The 12,500-nt window shown below is 39.0% G+C and overlaps 1 protein-coding gene across 1 annotated transcript in view; it reads right to left on the bottom strand.

The window, feature by feature from the left end:
• The window catches only part of prkcaa (protein kinase C, alpha, a), a 121,561-nt gene that overhangs the window by 41,882 nt on the left and 67,179 nt on the right, over window positions 1-12,500 (bottom strand). Inside the window, exons 4-5 of the mRNA XM_051712575.1 lie at window positions 4,747-4,858; window positions 4,107-4,235 (exon numbers count right to left, since the gene is read on the bottom strand). Coding sequence (XP_051568535.1) covers window positions 4,107-4,235; window positions 4,747-4,858 — 241 coding nt within the window. The remainder of the gene's footprint in view (window positions 1-4,106; window positions 4,236-4,746; window positions 4,859-12,500) is intronic.

Raw genomic sequence — 12,500 nt, forward strand, 5'->3', positions numbered from 1 at the left:
ACCTGTTGTTGTAGAATGATTTTTAAGGTACTGCAGAAGAGTCCACTGGAACAGGTGAAAGAGGGTACAATGTTTGGATTTTACGGGAGGTGGTTATATACGATTTTTATGACCACTTCATTATTTTGATTACATTTTTGTTTCGTTTTAAGTATAATTTCAATTTTTAAATATTTTAGTTTGAATTTTTTAAATATATTTACTGTTTCAATAATTTACATTTTTAAAGCAAAATCGACCAGTAGAAGTGGAGTTCAGATCTGACAGTTATTTCCTATTTAAAAAATCAATTATTTAGGCTTATCCACTGTAATGTATATGCCATTATAATGGATCCTACGCCCCTGAATGTAGCCCTAGTACTTATCAAATAAAAACAAGTATGACGATCATGGCGGAAATTTTACATCTCAGTCCATCTCAGCAGAAAACACTAAAACATCCACATCAAAACCTCAAGCGACCATGAAAGAAAACCAGACATGCAAATCATCAAAGGTTGTGCATATTTTCTCAGTAATGCACATAAACAGCATAACAGAACTAATCAAAACTGAAGACATTGAACATTTTGCAGTTATTTTAATCTTATACAAACCAATGCATGAACAACACCATAAAACAACAGCATCCTATCCACTGAAATGATGAGTGGTGCGCTTTAACTAAGCTAGTGGTTCTCAACCTTTTTGGGATGAACGCCCCCCTATGTCATTCCCTGATCCCTGGCTGCCCCCTTCTCCCAATTATGTGACATAATTTGAAAGCTGGGACTTTGTGTTATCAAAAAAAACCCAAAAAACATAAAACTCAATATTTGTGCTATTTGCTTAATTTGTTTGATGCAACATCGATGCATTACATCATTTTACAGTTGTGTTATTTCATAATATTTTCAGCAGGCTTGCACATCATGAATGTGAGAACAAACCTTGTGTTAATTGAATGCAAGATGATGGAGGGATAAACTAATAATGGAAGGGACATTATTTTTATTATATTTCAAATATAAGTGAAATTACCAATAATATTGCATACTTTGTCCCACTGATATGCTCATTCTACAGTGTGGCATTGATTTTGAGTAGGATGCAGATTTACTGATATTAACAACAGTAAGGTCATTTATGACATCAATGAAACGTTAACACCTAATTTATGTGGCTAATTTATTCTGACAGTTGTAACTCTCTGTTCATCAGGTTTTTATTGATTCAAATTTAGTCATCTCTTGCAATGTCTGAAGACAAACAAAACCTGTTATAATTTCTTTCATTAAAAAGATATGTTAGCCTGTTTTTTTTTTTTTTTTAGGATTTAGGCATTTCTATTTCATCTTTAAAAAATTGAGAGCATTTTGCCCTTTTATATATATATATATACAGTACATATACAGTATCTACACTGGTGGCCAAAAGTTTGGAATAATGTACAGATTTTGCTCTTATGGAAAGAAATTGGTACTTTTATTCACCAAAGTGGCATTCAACTGATCACAATGTATAGTCAGGACATTAATAACGTGAAAAATTACTATTACCATTTGAACAAAATGTTCAGAACTTCTTAAACTACTTCAAAGAGTTCTGATCAAAAAATCCTCCACGTGCAGCAATGACAGCTTTGCAGATCCTTGTTATTCTAGCTGTCAGTTTGTCCAGATACTCAGGTGACATTTCACCCCACACTTCCTGTAGCACTTGTCATAGATGTGACTGTCTTGTCGGGCACTTCTCACACACCTTACAGTCTAGCTGATCCCACAAAAGCTCAATGGGGTTAAGATCCAGAACACTCTTTTCCAATTATCTGTTGTCCAATGTCTGTGTTTCTTTGCCCACTCGAACCTTTTCTTTTTGATTTTCTGTTTCAAAAGTGGCTTTTTCTTTGCAATTCTTCCCATAAGGCCTGCACCCCTGAATCTTCTCTTTACTGTTGTACATGAAACTGGTGTTGAGCGGGTAGAATTCAATGAAGCTGTCAGCTGAGGACATGTGAGGTGTCTATTTCTCAAACTAGAGACTCTGATGTACTTATCCTCTTGTTTAGTTGTACATCTGGTCTTCCACATCTCTTTCTGTCCTTGTTAGAGCCAGTTGTCCTTTGTCTTTGAAGACTGTAGTGTACACCTTTGTATGAAATCTTCAAGCATTGTATAGACTTCATTCCTCAAAACAATGATTGACTGATGAGTTTCTAGAGAAAGCTGTTTCTTTTTTGCCATTTTTGACCTAATATTGACCTCAAGACATGCCAGTCTATTGCATACTGTGGCAACTCAAAAACAAACACAAAGACAACGTTAAGCTTCATTTAATGAACCAAATAGCTTTCAGCTGTGTTTGATATAATGGCAAGTGATTTTCTAGTAACAAAGTAGTAATTTAGCATGACTACTCAAGGATAAGGTGTTGGAGTGATGGCTGCTGTCTAGATTTGATCAAAAATGACTTTTTTCAAATAGTGATGGTGCTGTTTTTTACATCAGTAATGTCCTGACTATACTTTGTGATCAGTTGAAAGCCACTTTGGTGAATTAAAGTACCAATTTCTTTCCGAAACAGCAAAATCTGTACATTATTCCAAACATTTGATGGAATGGCCAATATATATATATATATATATATTTTGTGGTATTTGTAATAAGAGCATGGTAAGCACATGGAAGCATGGATGTTCACAACATTTAGTGTTACTATAGTAAATTCAAGGGTGGTGATGTGTGAAAAGAATTTGTGCATGTCACAGTGTTTTCTCTTGTCCATCTTGTCAATCCTATTTAGCATGTCGGGCCGTTTAATGTGGTTTTAAACTACTGTACTCACCGAGGGTTTTCATAGAGGTTTGCACCACAGAAGTCTGTATCAAATGCAAATGGTTTCCGCTTCTTGTGTGTGGTTCGATCAGAGGCACGCATTTGAAAGATCGAGACCGGTCTGTGGATAAAAAAGCATCTGCTCTGGGCTTGTGCTGCTCTGTTCATGAAGCCATCTACAGAGCCATACAGGTGCATTAGTGGAGGTTGTGACTCCACCTGTCTATTTGACGCCATTAATCCAGATACTTCAGATGAACAAATGTGTACCAACCTGTACAATGGAAAACTTGTATATTCCAAGTCTAAATAACGAGTAACGAGGAACTTGACAATAGATTTGATTAATATGACTGATAAACGCCCTCCATTTGTGACCTAACGCCCTTATTTGCTTTCAGCACCCCCTGGCATCCTTTGAATGCCCCCTGGGGGGGCAGTACCACCCCCGTTGAGAACCCCTGAACTAAGCCAACCAGCAACACATTACAATAAAATTAGCTTGACTTTCCAATAAAGTTTGATATGCAGGTCTGCACTCAAGAGCAGTAACCGGATGACTATGTCAGCTTGACATACATACATACATATGATAAAAGATTTTGACTGGCTATGGGGCAAAGGCAAATGTGTCCCTCTGGCCATCATTAAACACTCGGTAGACATGCACCGGTGTCCAACTTAGCGCTCTTAAAATAGGGCTCTACACATACAGAATATATATATACATGAAGTGCATGAGCAACATTTTTAAAGACAGGAGTTTTTCACAGGAGTGTTGAAATTGTTTCACACGTTAATTAAAAAAAAAAACTCTCACATCAACAAGAAAAAAGAAAATTAGGCCTAAGATAAAAAAATCTAATCAAATTCCCCATTTAAACCTGGTAATTGAGTAGCTTTTAATGTGTAAATCCAAAATAATTCTCTCTGAAACAGAACCTGTCTCTACCTCTTCCTGAGCGTGCTATACAGTATGTTCAAAAGCACATATATCCAGCTTGCTCATAGTTCTTGATAAGCATCTCTATAATGCAAGGCCACGGGGTATTGAGGATTAAAGGTTCGAATAGCATTTCTATGTTCTACCAATATAAAAAACACATCACATATCCTTCAAAAATCTTTGTGTTCTGCAGGGGGAAGAAAGTCATATGAGTTTGAGGCGGCATAAGGGTTAGAATAATCATTTTTGAGGTGAATATTGAGGGAGGAAGAGGGATAAGTAACAGCTGTGAAATCTTTTGCACTGTTGCATTTTTGGCCATGTATGTGATAACTGGTAACTCACCCGTGACATGCATTTTCTCTCCTATCACTTCAATCTTCAGGTAAAGACGTCCCCGTCTCTCAGTGTGGTCTGTCCCACAAAGGCTTGGCACATTCATTACACACTGCTTATGGACATTCATATCACAGGCTGTGAAAGACAAACACAGAGTATAGAGTACATACAGCATCATTAAAAAAGGAATGAATCCTCATGTGACAGCTGAAATAGTTGTTAGTATATTTACTATTTATTTTATGAGCTTATAATTAACATAATTAATTGGCTACATTGATTGAGGCTTATTCATGCTACGCTGCATTTTCATTTTAAGACCTTTAAAATAAGCCATTGAGTAGCCATTAGGGCCCCTGAACAGATTATATCACTTAAGATTTGAGATCATTTATATTGTTTTATCTTTTTATTTATTTATTTTTCTCTGGTTTCATTCTTTTTAGAAGCAATATACCTGTATTTCCTAAATATGTGACAGTGATACTGTGAAGGTAAATTAAAGGGCAGATCTCTGGACCTGATGTAGATCATACCACATGCAATCATTTCATGATACAACCCTCACCATGAAAACCAGGTGCCAACAACAAACAACCCCGCATATCGGATTAATTGAAAATGTTCTTATTAGTATTGTACTTACTGTCACATTTCATCCCTTGGTGAATGAGTCCATACAGAAGAGATCCACAGTGGTCACAAAATGTGGGACTGCCATACGTGTGAATCTTAAATTTGTGCTTGCTCCTGGGGTCCTACACACACACACACACACACACAGAGAGAGAGAGAGAGAGAGAGAGAGAGGGGACAGGGAAGTCAATATTCAATAGCCCAAATCTGATAATAACAGAAGTTGTATAAAACAGGATAGTTCTTTAACATCTCTATTAGTGAAGCTTCAGTCCATTTTGTACAAATACAAAGAACAGAGAAAATAAAGTCCTAGCAAACCCAAAAGTCTCTGACACTTAAAGGTATAGTTCACCCAAAAATGCCCCGCTCGCTTTAGTCTATACAATGGCAGTGGACAGTGCCCATCTCTTCAAGCTTCAAAAAGTTCAATTTAAAAGTCTAATAAACAATTCCACGCAACTTGTACCTTGTTCTGAAGGCATAAGATAGGGTTTGGTGAGAAACAAACCAAAAAGTTATTTATTATTTAGTGAAAATCTTGACCTCGGCCGTTGCTCTCCTGTGCGTTCATGAGAGTGCATGAGAGTAACAGTTCATGTAGACCTGCGCTTAAATCTCATTCACACGAATGGAACACAACAGAGAGTCACAAGAATACACAACACAGCTGCACACAGACACAATTTACATGACATAACTTAAGAGGAGGATATGCATTTTTATGCCCAGCCTTGTTAGTATGAACCAGAGTAATCAGATATCGAGCTGAGAGAGATGGAAGAGGCTCAGGCAGCGGCAAACACACAGAACACACAGTTAGAAAGAGAGTACAGGTGACTGCGGTGTTTTGGAGGTGATATTTTGATTACTTAAAGTGAACTGAATCAGCCTCAGCCAGCAGGTCTGGGTAAATTCTAGATGGGGAAGGGTATTCTATTATCGAATTCATCAATAAATAATTACCTCTAGATTAGGGATGTGCACAGATAGTCGTTATTCGGTTAACTGTTCATCATGCCTGTATTTGAACACTAAAATCACTATTCGGTTACTCTTCACGTTTCAGACTTGGGACCACAGGGACCAAATGGGGCAGGAGAGACCAGGGCGGACCAGACGAGGAAGCGGAAGACCACTGGCAATTTGGCGGATGGCCGGGAGACCGGTGCAGACCAGACAAGGCAAAAGGGGACACAGTGGGCGGAGCCGTGGGAAACTGAGAGTGCAAGGTGGCCGGTGACTCAGGCAGTGAGGTCAGGGCAGAGGGGGACTCGCCATGGCGGCCATGACGGGAGACAGCTGTGACGTGGCGGCTACAGTAGGAGCGTCATCCATCACTCCCACAGTAAACTGAAAACCACTAAGGTGCGGGGCAAAATCAGTGCACTTATTAAGAGTCCAATTAACTCCACCTCCAGGCATCCTGGAGCAGACTGGTTCACTTAAGCCAGCACAAAAAAGGTCCTTGAGGTCAATGTCATTAAAGTCCACCAAGTGACACAGTCCACAAAACTCCACAACATAATCCTGTATGGGATGATTCCCCTGACGGAGACGAATGAGGCAGACTGCTGGGTTCATGTTAGTCGGTTGTGTATTCTGTAACGTTGCAGAACGAGATGATTGCAAGTGCAATTTATTTACAAGTGCTGAAATAATCAAAACAAGAGTGATAAGACATCCAATGACAAACTAGAACTGATAACGAGATGCCAAGACAATGAAACATGAACCAATCAAAAGACATAACACATGGAACATGAGGGTCACATGACAAACAAGGAAATCACATGACATGCAGGAAACAGAACTATGACATGACATGGAATTTCAAAATAAACGACATGACAAAATACATGAACAAAAACACACAAAGATGTTACATATGCATTCTAGGTGTTGTCATGGAAATTCTCATCATTTAAATAAATATTCACCAAGATTATTAATTAGTAATAAAGTTCACATGATAGAAGACACTAACTGAGGAATACCAGGAGTGGCAGATCAAAAGTCCACTTCATGTACAAAATATGTCTTAAACATTTTTTGACCCACATGTGCATTCTAGGGTTGAATCAATATTTAAAACAGAGAAAAAAATCCAATATTTCCATTAGAAACACAGTCCCAACTCACTAAAATGATATTCATTGATTGTATAGTTATTTCAATTAAATGCATTATTTTATTAAACTTTTTAAACTCAGATTAGTTTTGTTCACGTTTATTATTATTGATAATAAAATGTTGTATGGGGTGTGATAAGATAGGGGGCCCAGAGTGCAGCGGGCCCAGAAATCCTTACGGCGCCCCTGCTGAAAAGCATCTCTTCCGCTTTAAAGCGTTCCAAAGTTCAGAGTGCATTGCAGTTATTAATCTGGGTTAGAATGCTATACATATTTCTTAGCACTTTGGTGTGAATTAAAGTGAAACTGCAGAGACTAAATTCCTTTTGGAGGCAAAATCAAAATCTTTATCAAAATGGGCTCAAATCAAGCTACTAACCAATAGCTAGGCTTAAAGTTGAACTAAAAAGTTGTTTTAAAGTTTAACTCTATAAATTCCTTTTGATATGATTTCAAGCTGATATGACCTTAACCATGAGTGACATGTGTGTGGGTAAATGGATTTGAATCAACTTAATTAGTTAAATTAAAGACTATGATCTAGCTACAAAATAATCACTAATAATTAATACAGATCCATACTGTAATTTTAGATGACATTTACAGTTAGAAAAATCAGGAGTGGTAGAAATGTTGAGTATGTGATCAGCAGATGATCATGAATGCACCGCTAGAACTGTTCATGCTTCAAAAGAGAGGAAACATGGCCGTATTCTGCAGTGATGTGCTGAAACTTGCACCTGTAACATCTCTGTTATATCTACAGTTCACTGCTGTGCTCTTCTCTGTAAGGCTTCCTTACTGGAATTTTTTTAATAAGGGTATAAATAATTAATCAAATGCATACATGTTTAATGAAAACGAATGATAGGGCTATTAGTGATTGCTGAACAATGTCAGTAAACGAGGAATAATAATGGCAACATACAGTATTTCATAGTATATCATGGCACATATACAGTAGCATTATACATTATATGTCTTATTCTCTGCGTCTGTCAAATGACTAAAAGTCCGAAATGTGGCAACTGAGAACAAGGCCTTTTGTTTAAATCTTAGAAGCTGCAGGGGAGTGTTCATTGTGTTTGTTTGATATTATCTCTGAACGCACTCGAGATAGAGAAGAGAAAGATGGGGAGGACAGGGTCTGTACAGTACATGCAAGACAAATGAGTTTCATTGACCAAAGTCCTGACCAAAAACAAACATTAATGACACTCCTGCACTTCTGAAAACCATCCATTATTAAAAATGGATGAATAATTCAGGGATGGTTGAATTTAATTGGCTTTAATAGCTGATAAATTACAAATTTTAACGCTCCCATTTATGTTGCTCCGGAAATCATAATAATGAGTCAATATGGCCATTAGAATACCACAGACAACACGAAAACTGCATTTCTCTGTGTATTGCGGTTCAAAAAATGAGAACAAATCTATGACATCATTACTGAAACAAAGGCAGTGCCTCTCTACAAAAGCAACAGAAGACAATTTACTTTCTCAGGTCAACAATCACAGACAGGACAGAACAAATTCCCAACAGGACTTTAAGGTAACAGGAAAACAGTAGATACCAAGAGCTACATTAATGAATGGCAACACATTCAAATATAGTGCAATAACAAGTGAAACACTGCACGATGGAGCATCTGTAGTGTGCACAGATTATACAGGATGTCTGCTAACTGATCATCAGAGAAAAACTCTTAAAGCCTGTAGTGGTCAACCAGCATGCAAACCACACAATATCATGGGGCCCGGGATATCAGGTGCAGGGGGATCAGTTGGAAAGCTGAGCAAAATACTTTAGGGGTGACGGGCGATGTGTTGCTTTTTGTACACACGTGGCTACACTGTTTTTTAACCTCAAGCAGTTCACGCAGAGTCCTTCTACCAAGGGGAGCCTACAAAGTTACAACAAAATGCACAACACGGTGGTCCCATAGACATTCTATACACTGGCGAGGACAGCATTCGTTTGAATGCATGTCTATAAAGGAGATGCTCGAGTGTGCTGAATAAACTGCTTTTGTGAGGAAACAGCTCAACACCTAATGAACTGAGCACATGTCCGTTAATATTTAACATGTACACTAAACCATACTTTTGTAATGAACTACGTGGAGTTTACTACAATAAATTGATATTTTATGAGAGAAGTCACGCACAATTTTGTGACATGTAGGTGTCAGTTTACGGCTCTCCCGATTCATTTGTATGGTCTCGCAAACAGTGACTTACTGTCGTAATGCGCTAGTTGACCGTTACACCCGAGGCGGTTTAGCAGGACGAACCACCGGTAATAAAATGAATGGGAGAAATTGGAATGACCAACGGATGTAGAAAAGGATTTCCAGCCTTACAGATACCTTTCAGATACAGACATTGCCTGTCATCATAAATGTTTATTATCAAAACTGACACTATTCTGAATTAATATTAACATAGTTTAAATACACCATCTATGCAACAGAGTGGAATACATTAAATGTGCACATCTTTATAGTGTCACTGGGAGCTGAGCCCCTTTAAGACTGAAGTCCTAGAATCGTCCCTGGTTAACCTCTCTCACACGTTTGGATCTAGTGCCGGGCAAAAATATTGATTTTCTGCTTAATTGTGATCGTCATTTGAACAATTCCGATGTAGATTTTTAAAATATCAAGATCGTTCTTTCTATCCGCAACCCTCTACAATCATATGTGCATGAATTCATCCCAAATGTGACTACAAATGTCTGTTTAGCCACTGGCTGGTAATTTTGTAATTTCACTCACCACTCATTGAGTAGTGTGATCTATTCACTGCGTGCTGTGAGTAAAAGTTTTGACTCTTTCAGTGCAATGTTAGTCCAGAGATGAAATCCATGCAATCTATTTGTCATTGAATGTATCTTTTAATATCCTTTCTGTTCTCAGCAGTCAGGTGTTGATCAAAAACAACAAAAGAAACATTTATTAATAATCAGCACGGATGCTGTCAAGAAGCCATTCGACCAAACAAACACTTCTGTCATAGACACTGCCGCTGGTATTAAAGAGACTGCACTGTTTTAGCACTTGTTCTGCATATCTAAGAAAATATTTTGTGATTTCAAACATTGTCCAATAAAAAAAAAAAAAATAAGAATAAGAATAAGAATTCCTTTAAACCCACAGATGGCTAAGACTGGAATCCTTAATAAGATTACAACCAAAGTCTGACATTCACACAGAGATACAGTCGGTAACACCGGTTATTAGGTTTTAGGTGTATTAGGTGATAGGGTGTGAATTACTATGGGGGGAAACAAATCCTGGTTACTGCAGTTACTCATTCATTTCCATGTGGAAAATGTCAAGAAATATCAAATTGATTTAGCTTTTCTTTTCTTTTCAAGTGTGTGTCTGTGTTCTACACAATTCTGCAACTAATATTTTGTTCCCAGCTATTTAAAAAATGGCTAAAAGACGGGCCTGGGTATCTCAGTGAGTATTGACACTGACTATCACACCTGGAGTCGCGAGTTCGAATCCAGGGCGTGCTGAGTGACTCCAGCCAGGTCTCCTAAGCAACCAAATTGGCCCAGTTGCTAGGGAGGGTAGAGTCACATGGGGTAACCTCCTTGTGGTCACTATAATGTGGTTCTCGCTCTCGGTGGGGCGCGTGGTGAGTTGTGCGTGGATGCCGCTGAGAATAGCGTGAAGCCTCCACACACGCTACATCTCCACGGTAACGCGCTCAAAAAGTCACATGATAAGATGCACGGATTGACGGTCTCTGACGCGGATTGAGGCGAGTCACTACGCCACCACGAGGACTTACAGTGCATCCGAAAAGTATTCACAGCGCTTCACTTTTTCCACATTTTGTTATGTTACAGCCTTATTCTAAAATGGATTAAATTCATTATTTTCCTCAAAATTCTACAAACAATACCCCATAATGACAACGTGAAAGAAGTTTGTTTGAAATCTTTGCAAATTTATTAAAAATAAAAAACGAAAAAAATCACATGTACATAAGTATTCACAGCCTTTGCCATGACACTCAAAATTGAGCTCAGGTGCATCCTGTTTCCACTGATCATCCTTAAGATGTTTCTACAACTTGATTGGAGTCCACCTGTGGTAAATTCAGTTGATTGGACATGATTTGGGAAGGCACACACCTGTCTATATAAGGTCCCACAGTTAACAGTGCATGTCAGAGCACAAACCAAGCCATGAAGTCCAAGGAATTGTCTGTAGACCTCCGAGACAGGATTGTATCGAGGCACAGATCTGGGGAAGGGTACAGAAAAATGTCTGCAGCATTGAAGGTCCCAATGAGCACAGTGGCCTCCATCATCCGTAAATGGAAGAAGTTTGGAACCACCAGGACTCTTCCTAGAGCTGGCCGCCCGGCCAAACTGAGCGATCGAGGGAGAAGGGCCTTAGTCAGGGAGGTGACCAAGAACCCGATGGTCATTCTGACAGAGCTCCAGCGTTTCTCTGTGGAGAGAGGAGAACCTTCCAGAAGAACAACCATCTCTGCAGCACTCCACCAATCAGGCCTGGATGGTAGAGTGGCCAGACGGAAGCCACTCCTCAGTAAAAGGCACATGACAGCCCGCCTGGAGTTTACCAAAAGGCACCTGAAGGACTCTCAGACCATGAGAAACAAAGATTGAACACTTTGGCCTGAATGGCAAGCGTCACGTCTGGAGGAAACCAGGCACCACTCATCACCTGGCCAATACCATCCCTACAGTGAAGCATGGTGGTGGCAGCATCATGCTGTGGGGATGTTTTTCAGCGGCAGGAACTGGGAGACTAGTCAGGATCGAGGGAAAGATGAATGCAGCAATGTACAGAGACATCCTTGATGAAAACCTGCTCCAGAGCGCTCTGGACCTCAGACTGGGGCGAAGGTTCATCTTCCAACAGGACAACGACCCTAAGCACACAGTCAAGATAACAAAGGAGTGGCTCCGGGACAACTCTGTGAATGTCCTTGAGTGGCCCAGCCGGAGCCCAGACTTGAACCCGATTGAACATCTCTGGAGAGATCTGAAAATGGCTGTGCACCGACGCTCCCCATCCAACCTGATGGAACTTGAGAGGTCCTGCAAAGAAGAATGGGAGAAACTGCCCAAAAATAGGTGTGCCAAGCTTGTAGCATCATACTCAAAAAGACTTGAGGCTGTAATTGGTGCCAAAGGTGCTTCAACAAAGTATTGAGCAAAGGCTGTGAATACTTATGTACATGTGATTTTTCGTTTTTTTTTTTTTATAAATTTGCAAAGATTTAAAACAAACTCCTTTCACATTGTCATTATGGGGTATTGTTTGTAGAATTTTGAGGAAAATAATGAATTTAATCCATTTTGGAATAAGGCTGTAACATAACAAAATGTGGAAAAAGTGAAGCGCTGTGAATACTTTCCGGATGCACTGTAGAGCACACTGGGAATTGGGCATTCCAAATTGGGAGTAAAAAAAATAAAAATAAAAATAAAAATGGTTAAAAGAAGACCGCTTTGAAAAACACACACTATTTAATGACAAGATATGAGAGGCATGTGGAATCTGCAGCAGAAATACATTCAGTGTGATGGGATTGTTTCCCCCACACCAGTATAAGACATGACTGCAATTAACAGACTG

Source organism: Myxocyprinus asiaticus, chromosome 12 (genome assembly GCF_019703515.2).
Source record: "Myxocyprinus asiaticus isolate MX2 ecotype Aquarium Trade chromosome 12, UBuf_Myxa_2, whole genome shotgun sequence".
In the NCBI taxonomy this organism is placed as follows: domain Eukaryota; kingdom Metazoa; phylum Chordata; class Actinopteri; order Cypriniformes; family Catostomidae; genus Myxocyprinus; species Myxocyprinus asiaticus.